Source organism: Ambystoma mexicanum, chromosome 6q (genome assembly GCF_040938575.1).
Source record: "Ambystoma mexicanum isolate Mex_15411 chromosome 6q, UKY_AmexF1_1, whole genome shotgun sequence".
In the NCBI taxonomy this organism is placed as follows: domain Eukaryota; kingdom Metazoa; phylum Chordata; class Amphibia; order Caudata; family Ambystomatidae; genus Ambystoma; species Ambystoma mexicanum.
The window spans coordinates 666,864,213-666,885,380 of NC_090937.1; the positions used below are offsets into that span (position 1 = coordinate 666,864,213).

General features: G+C 48.3%; 1 protein-coding gene across 2 annotated transcripts in view; it reads left to right on the forward strand.

Annotated features, from left to right (window-relative positions):
• ANXA5 (annexin A5) overlaps window positions 1-21,168 on the forward strand; it is a 393,243-nt gene that overhangs the window by 21,186 nt on the left and 350,889 nt on the right. For both annotated transcript variants that reach the window (XM_069631165.1, XM_069631166.1), the window contains exon 3: window positions 17,861-17,945. In XM_069631165.1, coding sequence (XP_069487266.1) covers window positions 17,861-17,945 — 85 coding nt within the window. The remainder of the gene's footprint in view (window positions 1-17,860; window positions 17,946-21,168) is intronic.

Genomic DNA, 21,168 nt, shown 5'->3' on the forward strand with positions numbered 1-21,168 from the left:
AAGTTCAGCAAAGTTACAAGGAAGCATGTGAACCGCAGGGGTGGAGGGGAAACTTGGGTAGGGGTCCTGGGGACCTGGGAATTGTTCCAAGAGTTAGAGGACACTCTGTTGCAGTCATTCATCAAAACTGCACCTGATTTTAGGAAAACTTATGGCAAAGCCAAACTGTTAGAAAACGTTTTAAAAGTTACCAAACTTTTAAAAGGGAGTGAGGGGTTGGGTAAGTACCACTGCAACTCACCGCCTGAACTTCAGTTCTTCTTAGGACATGGCAGGCCAACAGAAGTGGGTCCAAGGGCTCGTTTCTGCTGTCGGCTCCGTTCCTGTATACCTAGGGGTAACAGGTTTGAGCACTTGGCAACTATTGCTGGTGCAAGGTCTTCAGGATGGAGAATGATTCAGGGCCCCTCTTAACACAGGACTGGATGCAGGAAAGCTGTTTTGGACAATGGGCACTGATGCACGGCGATACACACTTGTCACAGTCAGACTACAACCCCTATCTCGGGTCCAGTGATGCTGGGACTACGGAATTTGTCAGGGATGCGTCCAGTAGCACAATCTGATCTCAAAGTTTCGAGCCTCAATGCGGAACGGCGACATCTGCAGCGTGGCAGCCTAAACCTCTCGCTGGTCAGCCACAAATTGGCTCTGGGGCACTTCCAAAGGCTCTGTTTTGTCGGACCCGAAGCAGTCTGTCTAGAATGGATGATCCCTCTACTCCCAGGGTCGCAGCTACAACACATGACTTCTGAAAGATCTCTTGCCAGACGGGGCTCTTCCAGGATAGCAGCAGAAGTTGGTCGCCAAGGCCTCCCTCGGATGGGTCCTTGGTCTCTTCTTCAGCAATGTAGGATATCTGGCTCCATGCAAGTTTCTTCCAGGATCTCTCGAGTATGGCTGTAGGACTCCTCTTTTCCAAAGTCAGGTGAGTGCTCACTCAGCTCTCCCATGGCAAGATCTGCCACACTTGTGCACACGAAGTGGTCCAATCAAGGACCACTAAGGGAGGCGAGGGGTCCCATGCAAGCATGCACACCAGAACTTCAGGAACCAGTATGTGCATTGGGACCAGACTGTCCCAGTCCACTTCCTTGGAACACACATGCGCACACACCCAACTTTAAAATTAATTCCCTGACCTGGCGGGGCAGGAAGAAGGTCCCAGGAAAAAGATGGCCAAAAGAGCAAGCAAAAACCTTGTGGCACGGCCATGTTGGGGCACTAGCCACAGTTGGTAGCCAGATGCGGTAAATGCAAATGCTGTCTGCAGCTAGTCTTTTAGGCACTGAAGGACTTCCATTAATGTTTACTACATTTTCTTGGGTAAACTACTGTTCCCAAGAATATTAAGGTGACATCTGCCTTACCTTTTACTTTATGGGTCCAGCACGCACCACCGTATGTGGAGTGCAGGGGGGCAGGGCTACATAGTAACTCCTTAACTCATTCCTCATGTAACATTTTGTTCCACTAACTCACTTGCATGGCTGGTGGCAGTTTTTTTTTTTATAACCAAAATGCTAGGCAATTCTCCTCTGCACAAGTACCAACAGCAACCCTAGACATGTGTTTCAGTCTGGTTGGACCTCGTCAGTAGGGTGGAGCTTAATTCCAGGGCTGGCTGTAACATTGGACTTCAATGTTCCAAATTATACTTAACAGTACACTACTGGCCTAGTAGTGTGGTGCAGGAGTTTGAAAACCACCATTCATCCCTGTGCACCTGCAGATCTCATACCCACAACCTCTTCTAGTACTTCAATCGCCTTCAGTACTACCCTTCGAAATGTTTGCTTTAAAGTCCCCAACAGTTAGTACCATCAGCAAATTACACAATCCATTGATGCACCCCACAATTTATCATCCATAATCATGTTCAGAGATTGTAGATATTGTCTCCTACACTATTTTGTTTGTGGGCAGTGCTAAAGAGAATGTGAAATTGGTGGATCAGGGTTGCAAGACTGTGATGGAAATGGTCGAGGGAGAAAAGACTGAAGAATAACCTTTTCTGCCCTGCACATTTCAGACTTGGCGCCCACACCCACCCCCTACTTTCCTTGAGGTGGCCGCTGACTCACTGTGTCCCTGAGACGCTTGTTCTCTTTCACTTCTGTGATGGGGAACAGGTTCCGCATTTTTTTTTTTCTTTTTTTAAGGATGGCTGCGGGGACACCCTGCAAACCCGAACCCCCCCCACCTCCCCATCACAATATAGTGAGCAAGGTTGCGGGGGGGGGGCACACCTGCAGATGTGTGATTTGCTTAAACTTTTCAGCTGTTCGGAATTTTCAAACAGTTGAATTTCAGACAATTCAGGTTTTTATTGTCGGTCATTTTGGACTTTTTAAAATTGGTAACTTTTCAAAATTGGTGACTATCGATATTTCATTCTTTAATATCTCGTGTCCTTGGCATGGAGCACACAACCAATAAGACACAGACACGGGGCCTCACGTCTAATCTCTTTATTCTCTAAACCATTACCGACTTCCCCACGTTCATTTCCCCTCCCCTCCCACCGGTCCCTCCCTCAGTCTCTAGTTTCATCTCCCTTAAAGGGACTGCATCCCATTAACCCATAACATCCCCACCCCCTTATTACAAGAGTTTGTGGCCTACATCTGTTCAGGGGTTTATGTATGGTTCGCTGGGGCTGGCCGTGTGGGTCACCGGCTTCCTTATCTGGTGACTTTGGCGGGTGCTCCTCAGGCGGCTCTCTGAGGTTTCTCTTCACGCGCTTCCTCTGTCACAGGCATCTCTTCCTCAGGGTCCTCTTGGAATAGATTGCGGAAGAATTGTGTTTCTTATCTCTCCGCTTTCTCAGGTGGCTGTGATCATTGGCTCTTTCACTTCAGTGACCACCAGAGGTTAGGGTCGGTATCTGGAGTCTGTTTTCCATTGCTGCGTCTGTCTGACCAGTACCCCCTCGCCTACCGGGATTTGATGTTCTTTGGCCGCTTTTGATCCTTCCGTTCTTTGGCCTTCCTCTTCCTCATCGGCCTCCCATTCCCTGATCTCTGTCTTTGGCCTCCAGTTGTGGTAGCCGTGTTCATGGCTTATATTTTATCATGAGTTCTGCTGGGGTTCAGCCGGTTGTCTCATGAGGGGTATTTCTATAACTCCTCAGCATCTGGGATATCGCTTGGGGCATTGAGGCCCGGTCTGCAGCGGGTCCTCTTTATGGTTGCCATGAAACGCTCTAACATGCCGTTGGCCTGCGGCTACAGTGGGGTGATCCTTTAATGGTGCAATCCTAGTGTGCTGCAAACTTCCTGAAATCTTACCCTTGGAAGGGTGCACCATTGTCCATCTTTACGATGTTGGGGACACCCCGTTAACTGAATAGTTCAGCCACTAACTGGTCGAATGCTGTGGATGGTGCATGCTTCACCAGGGGAACCGAGGAGTATTCGTCGATTACCACCAGTAGGTGTCCTCCCTCTTCCAGGGGCCCGAAGTCCATTGCCACTCTTTGCCAGGGTCTGTCTGGTAGTGGAACTGTTTGGAGCGGGCACGGGGGTGTGCTTGTAGCTGTCACCTGACATGTTGGGCAATGTCTCAGTGTGTCCTCGACTATAGTGTCCATGTACGGGAACCAGACCTGGTTGCATAGTTTTCTTCGTATTGGCTATACCCCTGTGTCCTTCATGCGCAATAATGACTAGGGCTTTCCTGAGACTCTTTTGGGGGGGGTGGAGGGGCACTAGCTGGTTTTCTCTCAGGAGTGTCCCTTGTTCTGTTGTGGCCAGTTCTCTCTGTATCCTTGCCATTCTCTGCAAGTCTCCTGTCCACCTCCCCTGTTTCAAAGCTTTCCGTTGTCGCGTGCCGACATCTGTTGCTGTTTGTGAGTTGGATGGCTGCCCGGATGGTGGAGTTGGTCCTGCACTGTTCGGCGAACTGCTCCTTCGTGATGGTGATGGTGGAGGTGAGGGGTAGGGGGGGGGGGAATGGAATTTAAAGACAAGTATGCGATGTATGATTCCGCCTTGAGCTGCAAATTGTTGTCTGGAGTGCTGCCGGGATGCCTTGACAAGTAGTCTGCAGGATTGGCTTTGCCTCCTGGTTTGTGGACGATGGTGTAGTCGCCCACCGCTCTATACGTGTGGACGATGGTGTAGTCGCCCACCGCTCTATATGTGGCGGCATCTTCATTTTTGGGATTCCCGAAGAGGAACAGGAGTGCTTGGTGGTCCGTTATGAGGGCAAATGTTCTCCTGATGAAATGGTGAAACCTCTCACATGCCCAGACCGCTGCTAGGCTCTCACGTTCTGCTTGGGCGTAGGCCTGCTCGATGGAGGTGAGCGCTCTTTTGGCTTGCGCTACTATGCGCATTTCAGTCTTTTGTTGCTGGTTGGTCTGGGCTAGGATGGCGTCTAGTCCGACTGGAAGGGTGTCCTGTAATTTCTGCCTTCCACTGCGGGTTGAAATACGTTAGCTGGCGGTTGTTTGCTGTTTTTTTTTTAATCATGCTGAAGGCATCTTGACAGTGTTAGTCCCATATAAAGGGGAAGTCTTTCTTGAGAAGCTGTGTGTGCTGGTTAGTGTCGCGTATTGAAGAAGATATCGGGCACAGTATCCCGCCATCCCAAGGAAGGATCGTAGTTTGGACACGTCCTTTTGGGGGTCCAGATCGACAATGGTGCTGCCCTGTTGCCTTGGTCTGAGAAGATATGTCCAAAGAAGCACAGGCTGTGCTTGTTGATGGTGCATTTTGGGCCATTAAGGGTGAGGCAGGCCTCATGGAGGGTAGTGCATACCTATCTCAGTGCCTCGTCGTGGTGTTGAGTGACTATAAACACTAAGATATCGTCACTATAGTTGAAAGCGTTGATAACTGGTGCTCTCCACATGTGTATCATATCCTGGAATATCTCGGCTGCCGAGGATATTCTGAAGTTGAGCCGCTTATAATGGAATAACTGTACACGACACACAAAGGCTTATCAGCCTTGAGGCAGGGTCGATGACCAGCTGATGGTAGCCTTGGTTCAAGTTTATCTTTGAGAACCGGGTGGCTGGTTGAGTCTTAACAGCATGTCCCTGATGTCTCATTCTGTGGATTGCGATATTGGGGGTCCACGTAACGATGCAAAAGCGGAGTTGTCCATCAGACTTGGAAACCCAGGGGGGTGAGTCCTTCGACTCTTTTGATGATGTCATTGTCTATCAATAATTGTAGCCATGTGTCACCTTGGCCCGTAGATGGAACCCTATCTTTCGAGAGTGCTGCGGTATGGTCCGTACCATGGGATCGATGTGGAGTTGGATTACTGCATCCTTCAGCACGCCTAGGCCCTTGAATAGGTTAGGGAACATCGTTTTCAACTCACCGATGTCTAGCGCCCTTTGGGAAAGGGTGCGTATGGATTGGGTCTGTGGTGGGAGGCCCTGGATCGTCTCGGACTGGTCATACTGAATGTTGATGAGTTGTGAGACGGTGGCTGTTTTGTAACTGAGGAGACATCTGGTCACTGGGGCTATGGATGGCATGCTTTGTGACCGGGACTAGTTGTCCTCTGTGTACTAGGTTAAAGAAGAATTGTAGTGGCAGGGTCGATTTCCCCACTGGAAGATGTGAGCCTGAGATGGGTGTAGTGGATATGTGCCTGCCATGGTCTCATGTTTTCTCATTCATCACATTGACGGTGGCTCCTGTGTCAATGATGAACGGTGTGTGGAGTCCTCCAAGGTGTACTGTCACCTTTGGGGCAGTACTATCATCTGATGTATCGTGTATATGAGCCGGACATATTCCCTACTGCACCGGTCATATTCATTGTACAGTCGTGCGCCTAGTGGTTCTTCAGTGGGGGGGGGGGTTCCCTCATAGGGGTGCTCAGTAGAGAATTCCCGTCTCTAGTCTTTTCCTTGGCCAGGTTGTGCGTGAAGAAGGTGCTCCTGGATGTCATAAACTCGACCTGGCATGTCGACTTGTAAGTTCTCTACGACTTGGATGAACCCAGGATGTGTTGCGTAAGCTGCTGTTTCTTTTGAGGCTGGTTCCTGCACGGTATCTCTCTGGCTACGGCCATGGGTTAGGTGGCCTCACCGGGGCCATATCTCCTGTATGATTTGATTGTGGTGGTGGTCTGTACGCTGGCAGTAGTGGGGGTCTTTCCCGATTTGAAAATGGATTTTCTGGCCGCACCTCATGCACATTTGGCCGATGGCAGGGCATTGGCCCTCATGTGGGAATTCAAATCCGCATCAATAGCATGGTCTCTCCGGTTGGGTTTGGCGGGTGGTGTTTCATGTGTCTTTGCAGGATGATGTGCCCAGTTGTCGTGCCTGCCCTTGTGGGTTGTTAACTATGGCGGCAACTGTGTCTGTCTTTGAGTTCTCCATATTGGCTGCTTGTTCATAGACCCTTGCCAGTTCAGCGATTTCCTGATGTGGGAGGGGTTTTGTTAACAGGTGTTTTCCTAAATTGCGAGGACACACACCCTTCTATCATTAGTCGGATGGCTTCATCATCACTAAAGTTTGCAGTCACAATAAGTTATCTTCCTTTTAAAGACGTAGTATGAACTGTCCAATTGTCTCATGGGGTGCCTGGGTACACTGATTGAACGTGTATCGCTCATAGTCCCTGTGAGGAAGGGCTACCAATCGTCCTTTGATTGCGTTGATGAGAAATGGGTACGTAGACCTTTCATTTCCTTCCATACCAGGTTGGTGAAGATATCTAATTTGTTGGGTGCATCTGGATTCCCTACCGCCCTCATGAATTCCTCACTCGTCCATCCACTACTGCCATCTTTGGCCTTGATCTTCTTGTGGCTCCAAGGTAAATGGGTTCGGGCGGCGTAGGAAGGACAGCAGGTTGGTGGGGGCTATTCCTGCCACAATTTGTATAGTTGCTTCTGCTACTCCTGCTTTGGACATTGGTTGCTGTGCTGGAGTTTTGCTTTGGTGTTGGGACGTCTTTGGTGCCCTTTTTTCTTCACATGGTTTCGGAATGTTAACATGCTGATGTGCAGGGGGCTTTGTGCATGTGGTATCACTGGCTGGTGCTGCAGGAGCATGGCCTGAGCCCATGAAGTGAGGTAGTGTGTGACTGGAGCGCCCATCAAGATACTACATAACTCCTGTGCAATAGCAGTGTTAGTCAATTTGAGTACGCCTGGAGACACCCACATATGTGGGAAGAGATTACCCAATGACTGAGCGTGTTGCTGGCTGAAATCAAACTGTAAGGAGTGATAAAAGTCGGCCGGGAGACTGGACCCCAAGTACACAAAGATGGCGGACGGTGCGGTGAAGAGACGCTGATGAGGAGGTGGGGCTGAGTTCTGGGACTTGCGAAGTGGCCTGGTGTCCCCAATAGGCGTGAGGTGCGCAGTGTATTGGAGCCCTTGCAGCCTTCTAGAGTGAAGGGAGCGGACTGCGAGGAGCAGCACCGTCCTGGCGTTAAGGCGGACCAAACGTTCCTGAGCGGGCCGTTGGTTGGTTGGCTGGCCTGGGCAGCACGGGCGGCTGGATATGAGACGCGGCGGCAGGCCGAGTCAAACACAGTGGGGGACGTCGCCACTTGTCCATTGCAGTATAAGTTGCGGCAATGAAGGTGGGCGAACGAGTAGGGAGGAGGTGATATGGTGCATTGGCCCGGATGTGCAACAAAGCACTCGTGAGGAGCTGCCGTGCCATGAGGCTGGCGTGGTGTACGGAGATCTGCTGCCAGAGACTGCGGATACTAAGCAGCTGAGCAATCGAGGAGGTGCAGCTGACAACTGGAAGACAGATGCTGCTGAAAGTAATACTGGCACCCTGAGGGACTGCCCCAACCAGGAGCATATGTGGTACGCAGCGGACAGCGCCGGAGGACTGAGCTGAGAACATGCTGGCTCCTGGGGGCTGGAGGCACAGCAGGGCTGTTGGAGGTGCTGCCCTGGTCCCTTTTGGTGCTCTGGTCTTGCTGCGCCACCAAAGATAGTGCTCTGATGAAGTGACTGTGCAGGGGACACAGCAGCCGTGTGCTACATAGCGTTACACAGCGGATGGAAAAGGTGAGCGACGGAGTGAGGTGAGGGCTCGCTGTGAGAGGGCTGCTGCCCAGCTGTGGAGTGGGGTCCGGGTGTAAGATTGTGATCCCTGAAGCCAATTTAAGCTACTACAAGAATAAGGGAGCAACTGTACCGCATGCTGGGGGCTCTAGTTCTCTACTGGGAAGAGCTGTGTGTGTGGTGTGCACGAACATATAGTACTGCGCTCTGTCCTGATACGCCCCTGGTGACACAGGGCGATGTGCGCATCACCCAGAACCATGGTGCAGAGTGGATAGGGACATAAAGTGGCTTGGACGAGGGTATCCTGCGGGGCCCGTGGGAACGAAACTATTCCCCCCCCCCCCCGAAGAACATACGCAAAGAGTGTGCAAATCGGGGACTATAGTACCTTGGCTTGTGGGGGGCACGAGGATCCTGTCAGTTGGCACAACAAGTGCACTGGGATACCCACTGGTCCTGGCTGGGCACTCATCAAGTAGGAGGAAGGTTTGAGACAAGTTTGCTGAACTGTACAACCGCATCAGACTGTGCAATATAAGCAAAGCAGTTCGGGGCTCGCCCCAGTCATGGGTTGCTAGACTCACTCTGAAAATACAATCCAGAAAGGCCAAGGTACAGACAAGAGCAGATCGACAGTCTGGTGCTGCGCTATTAACGCCAACAGAAAGTGATCACTCGCCCTCAAACAATGTCCCCGACCAAAGGGGAGGAAAAAACAAAACGACAATCATCTACTTGTTTGTAGCTAGCAGGCGCAGTGACTCATCACAGAGCTCCGACGTTGTCCTGAAGGAGGTGGAAGTGGCAGAACCTGCCGGGAAAGGGGATTTAGTACTAGTGGCAATAGCAGCGCTGAGGACCTCCTTAGAAACTAGGATACCCAAGAGACCACGAATACCTCATGACCAGAGTGAAAGAGCTGAAAAGGAGAAACGCCGTACTAGAGCTGAGATCTGAGGATGTGGAGGGAAGGGCCTGACGGAATAACGTACGCCTGCTGGGTATCCCGGAGGGCCCCGATCCTATTAGATACGTGGAGAACCTATTACTGCAGGAGAAAGGAGCGGGCAGTCTGTCACTGGGATTTGTTGCAGAGAGAGCTCATAGGTCCCTGCAGAAACGGCCCCCTCAGGGGGATCACATCCTCGTCCAATGATTGAGAAAATCTTGAATTTCCAAGACGGAGAGAGATCCAACACTACAACTCAAATCGCCATTTACCCGGACTGCACGCCCACCTTGCAGAGGGCGAGAAATTTGATCAAAGCTAGGCTCCAACACCTCAACATTAAATATGCTCATGTACCCAGCATGGTTATCTACAATGGCAGAGCACAATTCCTGGACACCCCTTCTGTGAGCATAACTTTCTGATGGAGATTCCCATCACCTGCGGAACTGCCTGATGGAGCTGGGGGGGACGCAAGGTCCTCAACAGGAGATTGTTGGACGACTGACTGATAATGCTGCAGTTGTTTTGAAGATTTAACAAATTGTAAAGGTTATCGCACTGCTTGATGATTTGACTATGACGGGGGCAATGTTCGACTGCCTACCTTGGGCTCAATCCCACACAGTATTTGTTGTTGGCCCATTGCCAATATCTTTAGACTGCACCCTATGGGCCGGACAGGCTTCAGAAGTGTGGTACTGCCTGCAAATAGCAGTCGCTGGGCAAATTTCTAGTTTTGTTTGATCAGCTGTTTATAAACACCTTGCGCATTTGGTCACACAAGCTCGTATGAGCCAGGCAGTAGAGCCTGGGACAATGGAAGTGGAAGGGACCCTGATGCTGGGGGGGGGTTAAGGGGGAGAGGGATGGCTACTGCTCAAGGAGGGGTGGCGGTCTGGGGTGAGAGGAACATGTGGAATTGGCAAAATACATGGTGTCCAATATTAAGGTAATGACGTGGAATGTGCGGGGACTGGGCACGTACTTGAGCACGAATCGAGTGAAGTACTTGGACAGGAAGAAGGTCTCCATTGCGTTACTGCAGGAGACCCACCTGGTGGCTGAGGATCTTGCAAGGCTCAAGGAGAGATGGGTCGGACCAGGATACGGGGTGGCATACTCAGATATTCTAGTGGGGTATTCACTTGGTTCCATCCTAGTGTGCCGTTCCGCAAGGTGGGGATGGAAGGAGACAATGACGTGCGGTACCTAATTTTGTGGGGTTATATAGACCAAGTAGAAGTGTGCATAATTAACTCCTCCTTCCCTCAATCACGGTATCCTATCCCATCACATGTTAATGTGATTTGCACTAAAATTGCAAAATATAGAGAGCTTTATCATGTTTGGGGGGGGGATTTTAATTATTGCGCCAGGGATCCACTTATGGACTAGTCAACCCTGCCTAAAGGCACAATAGGACCTGCACCCCAAGCACTTAACATGGCTTTACTAAATCTAGATTTAGTGGATGCATGGAGAGCGTCTCATCCGGAAGACGGGATTTATTCCTATTATGCTTCGCCTCACAGCCTCTACACCAAAAGAGACTATTTCTTTGTGGGCACGATCCGGAAATGGGTGCAATCCAATACCTGGGCAGATCAATCTCTCACCATTCCCCACTCCCCATTAATGATGGAATGGGCCAGGAGAGGTCCCTGAGCGACCCCCACCCCCCGTCTCCCCCCATCCCAATGTGGCCTTTGCCCACTGATGCCTCAACGGACCAAGCCTTTAGAGATGGGCTGAAAGAGAAACTAGTAGAGTTCTTAGAGCACAATGTGGGCAGTTGAGGGAGTGGGGACTTTTTGGGAGACACTGAAAGTGGTGGTTAGGGTGAAGTAATGCTATTTCGGGGGGCATGAAGAGGACCCTGAGGGTGGACCTGAAAAGGCTAAAGCAGGAAATCCAGCAACTAGAGGCACGGGAGACTGGTCAGCAGGCAGATGAGACAAAACTGGCGGACACTAGGGGACATTGCCGGGATGCATGAGTCAGATTATCAAAGGTTGACTACACAGTTGAGTACCAGAGCCCACGAGGAAGGGGACTAGTAGACTCCTGTCGTGGCTATGCAAAAGGGAACCTCTGAAGCACCAAACTACCGAATTGAGGGATGGAGAAGGTAATCTACAGAGCGCAGTTTGGTATTGGCAATGTCTTTGCTGACTACTAATCAGAGCTGTACAGACACAAGAGTTTGGTTCCGCAAGAGGTAGTATTGGGCACTTTAGAGGAAATGGGGCTCCCTAGGCTGGGGGTGGGACAACAGGAGACACTAGATGTGGACATTACAGTCGAGGAAGTGTAGGAGACAATCTGCTTGTAGACCACCAGCAAGACCCCAGGCTGTGGCGGTATACCTTCAGAATTTTATGAACCATACACCGAGGAGGTGGCCCGGTGCTACACAAAGTATTCACTGTGGCTTTCACGAAAGGTGAACTCCCGAGTATGAGGGAAACGCTGGTGATCCCGATCCCCAAACTGGGGAATCCCACTGATAGGAATCAGTTATCGCCCACTAGCCTTGCTCAACTATATTAGCGGGGTGGCTTCGCAGGGTAATTGGGGGACTGGTCCATGGAGATGAGAATGGTTCTATCCCGGGACGCAATACTGCTTTAAATCTAAGACCCTTGCAACATATTATGGCACAAACTGCTGACTGTTACAAACCGTATGTGGTGGTTTCCTTGGATGCAATTAATTTGCTGTATTGGGAGTGGTTATTTGAGACACTGAGGGCATTTGGATGTGGAGAACAATTCATCAACTGGGTGAGGTTACTTTGTTATGCCGGTGGTGCGTGTAAAGACTGGTAGACCGGTGTCTGTGGCCTGTGATATACAAAGGGGCACGAGGCAGGGGTGTCCGTTATTACCCATGCTATATGTGCTGGCGCTTGAACCAATAGCAATCCATCTCTCTAAAGAGCTCTTGGAGGCAGGCATATGGGTGGGGGTGTTGGTCACTTGATCTCGCTATACGCAGATGATGTTCTGCTCTACCTTCAGAACCCGCAACACAGCCTACCACTGGTGCTAGAAGTGCTTGACAATTTTGCCAGGGTATCTGGTATATGCTTTAGCAGAGAGAAGTCCTGTTTGTTCCTGCTGACTGGTATGAGGGGTTTAGTGAACAGTGATCTGCCAGACTTGGGGCTCTTTTGGTTTTTGGAATACTTTAGGTACCAGGGGGTGGGGTGTGGGGGGGGGAGATACATATTATGCACACGCCCGAAGACATGCACGAAAGCAACACCAGGGGTGTGGTAAAGGGGCTGAGAAGGTCCATGACATTTTGGTCGATACTAACGTTATCATTGATGTGTAGGGAGGCCATAACGAATCATTCTACTGAGACTTTTGTATTTCTCTTCCTGAATGTTGAACACTATATTATGCCTCCCTTTTTCCGTTTACTGGAAGCAATGCTCAGAGAATTTCTTTGGGGAACGCCGCTAACGGCAATGTGTCTGCCCTTTAGGGCGTGTGGGGTGCAATTACCAGACCTGGAAAATTACTATCTTGTGGCACAGCTTAGCTTTGTTACCAAATGGCTCTCCGAAGAGATCTGATGGATACCATTGGGCTGCTTGGGTAGCGTGCCTGCACTAGTGACTCGGGGCCGTCGAGTGTGGTACAGAACAGAGTGCTGAAGTTAGAGGAATCGTACTCGCCTGAGGTCCCAATAGCAGTAGATGTCTGGCTAAAAATGAACTTGCGGTGGCAAGGCTCTGGGAAGACTGGGGGCTCTCAACGAGGGGGCATATGTATACGGATGGCATATTCAAAGAGCTGGTGTCCCTAACTGCAGGGGTCAGTTTTGGTGGTACCTACAAGTGAGGGCAGTAGCAAGGCAGAAATGGTCGAAATAGCTCTGGGCTTTGTTGTACACATTGGAAGATGGTTGGAAACGGGTGTCCAGATTATATAGCAACCTCGTAGATAGGCTAAATCCTAAGAGCACTGTGCTAAAGGCCAGGTGGGAAATGGATCTAGGGGTGGAAATTGATAAGAATGGGACAACCTGGTGGGTTATCCCAGGGAGGTGCCTAAAAATTATCACTTCAGGTTACTCCAGCTGAAAGTGTATTGCACCTACATGACGCCAAGCAGGGTGGTTCAATAGCAAGGTTCAACCATCATGCCGTTGGTGCAGTAACTTTGGGGCTGACTTAATGCACATGTTTTGGTGTTGTGTGAGGGTGAAAAGGTTCTGGGAACAAAACAAACATGCTTTCAGAAGTGCTGGTATAACTAGGTATGATTGAACCCCAAAGGTGTGCTTGCTGGGCGCATACCCGAGGAATAACAGATGCAGGCACATAGTGAAAGTTATGGACATGGCCTGTATCCTAGCTAAGAGTCGCATCGCCATGGTGTGGAAGTCCGCTGGCGGCCCACAATATGCATGATGGCGCAAGGACTTCGAATTCTGGACTGAAATTGAAACTTAAGTATGGGGAAGTGCACTGTGGGGGCAAGAGGTGCTTGCCAGTGCCACGTATGAGTCTTGGGAGCCACTGGTTTGGGACATGTTCCACCCGTCTGATGACCAACCCCCTAGAAAGCAGGGAACCGCTGTCAAAGGTAATGCTATTAACTTAACTGATTGCAGGTATGTTCCCAGACACTCGCACATTGATAAGCGATTACTGTACACTGCTAGCTTGCCTACCACGGAAAAGAGATTAGAATCATATAAAATGTTGCCCCATGGCCTGGCTCTCAATATGTGTTAAGGAAATGCGAGTTGGAATCCAATGTGCAAGGAATGTCTTTTGGTTTTGTTATGTTCTGTGTTTCGGTCTTGTTGTGTTTGTTATACTGGCAAGTTATTATTGAATTATTGCAAGAATATGTGTAAATGGGGTGGTAAAATGACTTTGTCAACTGGAACTATTGTAATGTAATTGAACAAATGGCAATAAAAAGACGTTAAAATAAATCACTGGCTGGTGCTGCACCTGTAATGCTGTGTGGGCTATTTTGGTCTTTGGGCCACTTGGCGTGTGGTGTCCTGTTTGTGGACTCCTAATGGGTTGGAGGTGCTGGTTTGGCGCACCACATGCAGCCTTTTGCAGCCCGTGCTTTTGGAATGCTGTAATCCTCACTTTCAAGTGGATTCCTGCAGGTGTGGCAGGGCACACCTTTGTCACTTTGCAATCCTCGCTTACTAGTGGGTTCTATAGATATTTGTTTGTATCATGCGTGGCACCTTTTTCGCTATACAATCCTCGCGTTCTAGTGGGTTTAACTGTGCTGTCTGCACGTGTTGCTTGTGCAGCGGTGTTCTGATGTCAACTTTCCTTACTGCTGCACTGTGGTTGGCCTCTCCTCCCTTGTGGCGCCGTTCCTCTGTGTACGTGCCGTACAGGGAGTCTGGGCACACTTCTCTCTGTTCGCGGAGTACCTCTTCCCTGCAGACTTACTCTTCTCACCGCTGCACTCTGTGCGCCTCTGGCGCGACGACCTTCCTGTGCTGGCCATCGCTCCTCTGACCTCCACCATCAGCAGACTCTGGTGTCGCCCCCCTCCGCAGGGCGTGCTGGTTTCAGCCTCCTCCGTCACCGACAGCACAGCACCCGTGTCTGTAGGCGGGCTGAAGTCCTCCTTCGCATCTTTGCCTGTTAGGGAAAGTTTGAATGCAGTACCCTCTGGGAACACAAGCAACTATGACTACAGGTATAGGCAACCCAACCTTTGGTATAAGATTGTACTACACAGTTTTGGTAGCGTGTTGAGCAGCCAGCCTTATCTCAAGAGGGGAAGCTGTAGTGAAGTTACACAAAGATTCAGTTACAGGTATTCAAATAAACTTACACTCAAGGTTTCTTGCATAAACAATGTATCCGTCTGTTATAAATCCTTCTTCAGAAGGGAGCAATAGAATAGTAATACACACATATACATCAATACTGTACACTTGAGTTTCTGGATCGGACCAGGCCCTTTTGAGATGGCCCACAGACACCACCTACACCCACAGGTGACTTTAGTAACAAGGAGGCTGGGGACATTAATACCTTACTGTTGGCATTTAGAATACTCTTTAAGTAAAAGGCAAAGGTTATTTAAAACACAAGAATTTACAAATATTCATAAGCAGGGCAAATACTTTCAGATGACACTTAGTCATTCAATTCAATAGGCTAAGCCAAAGCCAATAGGCAAAACAAAAGTCTTTGTATAGGATGCAGCACTTCAGGTAAGGAAATGCAAAAGTCTTTGCACAAGTTCTTAGGAGACTTAAATAAAAAACCAAATGTAGGGCAACAAGCTGATTAGACGTGAGTCGCAGAAGTTACAAGCACTTCCACAGTAAGAGGTACGTTCTCTTAGTCTAGTTTTACAGTACCTTAGTAAAGCAGAAAAAGATGCAGCTGAAGACATCTGTTCCTGTACAGCTCTGCACGTCTCACTGGTCCTGGGCCTCAGTTGTGGGGACAAGAGGGAGAACATCAGGGGACTCCTGCACTGTATAGGCACTGTCAAAGCTGGCAACCGGCAAACTTTAGTTTCAGTGGCTCTTTCGTGTTCCACCTCCTTGCGGTACAGCAAATAGCAATAAGTGCAGTTCCTGGCTGTCATGGTGGACTTCCTCACATCTGAGGTCCCGCACTCCACTGAAGGGAGGTGGGGGGAGATGGTCAGGCTTGGTCAGTCCTGCTTCCTGGGAGTGCAGAGGATCTTCCAAAAGCTTTAGGCAAGCTTACAATCTAGTGTCCCTCTCCCTGGCTCTACGGTTTCCTGCAGCAACACTGAGGAAATTCAACTAGCTCCGAGATGGGTGTCCAGGTGGCTTACTTGGGAGTTGATTGGTCCCACCAACTGGGAGAAGTCGTCCTTGCAGGGCTTCTTTGTCGATGCAAACTTGGTGATTCGGACCTGTAGCAGGGCTTCACCGTGCAAACCAACGGTCCAGGAGTTGCAGCAGCCGTCCTCTTCAAGCACTTGTTCACCTATTTCGTTGCAGTGGTCGACTCTGCCTTCCAAGACAAGAGACTTGCCTTTTATCCAGTTTCCTCCCATTCATTCCTGCCACTCACCCAGCAGGGTGGCTGTCCATGCCGGACAGTTAGCCAATCGTCAGAGTGCATTTGGGTCTCCTAGGGGACTAAGCACAGGGTGTTTCGGGCACCTCCCTCACTTCCTGCCTACCCCAGAAACTCAGGAGCCAAAGGCGGGTTTCACTCCAGAAGCCCGCCAAAGGCGAATGAACAAAGAGAACAAACCTGGTTTGGCGCACAGAGAAACTCTAGAAGGACCTTTCCGAAAAGACTGGGCACCATTTTAACAACGATGGCTAGACGCCATTTTGAAAAGAAATTGCTCCCACGGTTAACATTACCGGGTCCGTGAACGGTCACGGTAAATGCAAACCTTGGTAGTTTAAAATGAAACCACTGCCACCAGCCAGTTAATTGAGGAAAATGTAACATAAAAGATGTTACATGAGCATTTAGACACCAGGGATACTAAGTTACTCCTCCAGCATGCTATTGTAAGATGGGGTGTGCTGGGTCTAGCAAATACAATGCTAAGTAGTCAATTTCACTCTCTGCTCTGGGAAACAGTTGATCCCAGAGAAGGTATTTAAACATTGGGAAATCTAAGACTTCCCTGTGCTCCTGCACTGAAGGTGCTGTGTGACACAATTGAAAAAGATGATTAAGGAGTTTGTTGAGACTCCATAACAAAAAAGACACACAGATAAAATTCACACAAATGCATCCGAGAGTGGGGAAAAAGCCTCACACTCTCCAAGTTAAAATAAATGAAGTCATCAAAATCCAGCAAGGGGTGTCTAATGTGTAGGGTATTAGCACATTTTTGAGAATTCTCCCCAACCGCGCCTCCTCGAGGCAATGGGTGTTGGCCTATGGCTCGTCCCCAGTTGTGGTGTCCTGGCATGGAGCAAACAACCAATAAGACACGGACACAGGCCTCACGTCTAATCTCTTTATTCTCCAAACCATTACTGACTTCCCCATGTTCGTTCCCTCCCCTCCCCCTGGTCCCTCCCTCACTCAGTCTCTGGTTTCATCTCCCTTAAGGGAATGTCCAGAGTTGGTCCCCAATATCACAGTACTTAAACTCCTTTAATGTTGGCCAACTAAACATTTGGTAACCCTTTTTTAAATTGTAAAGTTCCTTTTGTAGACTTTGTGAATTTTTTTTTTTGTATATAGCAGTCCCAGTTTTGTACACGGACCAGTGACGGCCCATTCTATGATCATGTTGCATATCTTTGCGCTAACGCCTGATTCATTTTAGAGTTCTAAGACCGTGAGTACATTTCGTCCATTGACACATGATCAACCAGTACTTCATATCTATCAACACTGGGTATCTGAGTTGGAGCCACGTGGTCGTTTGGCATACTGTATTAATCCATACACTTAAGAGGACGCATGCAAGTAACATTGCTCTGATAAATACTTCATATCCTCTTTCTGAAGGTGAATTGTTCAAGTCCCATGTGAAATTTTTTCTTTTCTTGTTTTTGATTTCAGCACACAAAATCAATGCATGACTGTTAAAAACGGTGCGATGCGTTTTCATAAAAATATGCTACATTTTGGTTTAAAATTGGATGATTTGCCATTGTTTGCATTTTATTCAGATACATATTTCACGTTATTCAAATAAAAAAAACATACCATTATTAGTCTTTTCCTAGATGACAAATGCTTAAAGCACATTTTCTTTCAAAAGATTACCCATTGAATTTAGGTCTGTTCTTGTGCCATTTACATCATGAATTTCAACTTTCTATTGGTAACTAAATCCAGTGTCCCTGTAGACTGTGGGTGTGCATTTTATTTGTTTTGATCAGATCTCCCTATTTTTATGTTAATATATATTTTTAAAATGTTTTTAATAGGGCAAAAAAGGCACCATTCATCACGCTTCTAGTTTCAATGCCAGTAAGGATGCAGACACACTTCGCACAGCTATGAAGGGTTTGGGTAAGTAATGGGGCGACACACAGTGCATGCCTATAGGTCATACCTGGTGATAAATTATGCATTTTAGATGTGTCAAAATGTAATCCTAGTGTGCCTAGCTGTAGAGGGTGAAGTTTATGGTTCATTATTAGTTTTGATTTATTATTTTGTTAATCCCCCTTTGTCCAAGGTGCTGTACAAAAGAGCAATGAGAAATGAATGTACAATCATATGGCTATAATATTGAATTAATATAAATCAAGCCAGCATTTCATGAAGCAAACCGCATATCAAAACTAAGGGCATTAAACATTAGACACATGTATTTAAATTCAAAAGATATTCTCTTAAAGGGTCGTACAGGAATTGATGTTTAAAGGTAAGTTTTCAAAGGTTAATCATTCCACAGTTTTGGTGCCAATAATTGGAAATTAATTTAGTTGGTTCATATAGCTTCATAAGACGGGAAAGATAAGGAGCAGCAAATCAATGCACCTGTTTAGAAAGGATGCATAAATAATGTAATTGAAATCTAATAGCTGGGGGGGGAATTGCAGGTGACGCAGGTAAATGTGATCAGAGTAACTGAAGAATCTAACACTGACTGAAAAGGGAGAGTTCATATTTTGTCAGTCTGACATACAGGAAACAACATTAAATTAACTGAGAACGAACTAAGGATTTAATGAATCTTTTTTGCAGAAGAAATTCAGCAAATACCAGACCTTCGGATGTTAGGCAAGTGCAAGTAACAGACAAAATGTGTTCTTGTAAGGGTTGTATCTATGATATATGATAGTTTATTTATATAGCGCCTATACACAATGTGTTTCAAAGCGCTTCAAGGCAAGGGAGGGAACAAGGGAAAATACAACCACATTCTTAAGGCCATGAACAGTAAGGAGGTGAAATTGGCTATTGTACTCGGCCTGACGACATTTCAGATAGTGCAAGAGCTAAGACATAGATAAGGAAGGGAGGGGGAGAGTGGGAAGAGGCGACTACCGTACGAGGCCTGACAACATTTCTGGTGGAGCCTGAGAAAAACAAAAGGTGAGGGATACAGGGGTGCAGAAAGGGAGGCGAGGAACAAAACAAACGACTATCATACTAGGCCTGACGACATTTCAGATAGTGCTTGTGGTGTGGTGGGGAGGAAAGAAAATGGTAATGGGAGGGTGGAGGAAACAGACTAGGTTGCTATCATATTGGGTCCAGGGACAATTCTGATAGAGTAAGTGCATAGAAGAAAGTAAGGGGAGGAGATGGGAAAAGGGAGAAGGGAAAGGAGGAGAGAAGAGAGTAAGCAGTCAAAAAGAGGTGGAGAAGTAAGAGTGGAGAGCGAATACAATTGCAGAAGTCCTTAGTAACACATAATGTTGCAAGCCAGGATACAAGATGAAGATGGGAACAGCATGATTCAGGGCCACCATGTGTACAAGATGCAAAGGAAGTCCAGCATGAGAGTTGAGAGTGAAGCACCGTGAACGAATAGCAGCGTGAATGAATGAAGTCCATAAAGTCATATCCATCATTGGCCACAAGGCAGTGATGGTGAAGGAAGGCACCAGGTGGGCGGGGCTTGCTAAGTGGTGAAAGAGCAGCAGGCAGGAAGGCACCAGGTGGGCGGGGCTTGCTAAGTGGTGAAAGAGCAGGAAGCAGAAGGCACCGGGTGGGCGGGACTTGCTAAGTAGTGAAAGCGGCAGGCAGGAAGGCACCAGGTGGGCGGGGCTTAGGCCAGGGGACCTAGATCCACTTGCACCTGCTCCCCATCTGCCAATGATAAAATGAATATTCCCGGTTTAAGTACTACTAGTTATTTCAAGTGGTAAAAACCATGTTTTCTTTATTTTCACTGTAAAAATAAATGCGGGCCCACTACCCATGACTCTGTAGATGAGAGATTTTGTCATTGGTGCACAATATCAGAGGAGTCTGAGAAGGTTAAAAAATGCATCTACCTGTTCTGGGAGTTGTACTAAAGTCTACCTAAGGTAGGACTAGAGAAGACTTTCCCTTAGAGTACAGAGAGCCAATTCTTAATATAGGCCTGAAGTACCCAAGCGGTTTGGTAGCTATGGCTGAGCAGCCAGTCTAGGAGGGGAAAGGGCTGAGAGTACAAAGACATTTGAGCACACAGTCAAGAAGACTGTTGGAGAATTCTCAAAGGTGCTTATTCCCTCCATCTTAGACCCCCAGCAACTTGGATTTTGAGGACTTGATTTGTTTTAACCTGGAGAGAGTGAGCCCCTTTTCCCACTCTCTCGTTTTTAATGTGATTTCTGGAGTTGGTTTATTTTGGTTATGGAGCCTGACCACTCCATAGGCATCATCTTTACATTGTATCACACTGCACATTCAGTGCAGTGGCACAGGGAAGTCTTTCAGGTTTCCCAAGGTTTAATTACCTTCTCTGTGATAAACTACTGTTTCCCAGAGCAATAAAGTGAAATTGACTTTACTTACTTTGGTAACGTTCTAGACCCAGCAAATAGTATCTTGCAATGAATGGGGTGCTGGCGGGGTTACCTATTATCCCCTTTTGTCTAACTTCTCATGTAATGTTAGCCTTTCCTCACTGAATGGCTGGTGGCAGTGGTTTTGTTTTAACTACCATGGTGTTCATTTACCGCGGGCTCCGTTCGCAGCTGCAGTGAAGCACCCAAGGGTTCAATTTTTGTCAGAATGGTCTTTTTTCGCCATTTCTTTGCGGAAAGGTTCTTCTTGAGATGTATTCTGCGTGCCAAACCAGGTTTGGTCCCATTGTTCGCTTTGGCCTTGTCTGGATTCCCGAGTGAAGCCCACCTCTGGCTCCAGGGTGTCTGGGATAGGTAGGAAGTGAGGGAGGTGCCCGAAACTCCCTGTGCTTAGTCTCCTAGGAGACCCAAATGCACTTTCTGGTGATTGGCCGGCTGACTGTCCAGCAAGGAATGAATGGGAGAGAACTGAATAAAAGGCGAGGCGTTTGGCTTGGAAGTCCGAGTCGACCACTGGAGAAAGGAACGAATAAGAACTTGAAGAGGACGCCTGTTGCAATTCCTGGACTGTTTGTCTGGTGAAGCCCTCCTGCTGTGCTGAAACTCCAAATTTGTATCGCCAGAAAGCCCCTGCAAGGATGACTTCTCCCCTTAAGTTGGTGGGACCAATCAACTCAAATTAAGCCACCTGGACATCCTCAAGAGCTGGTTGCTTTTCCACAGAGTTGCTGCTGGTTGCTTTTCCACAGAGTTGCTGCTGGAAACTG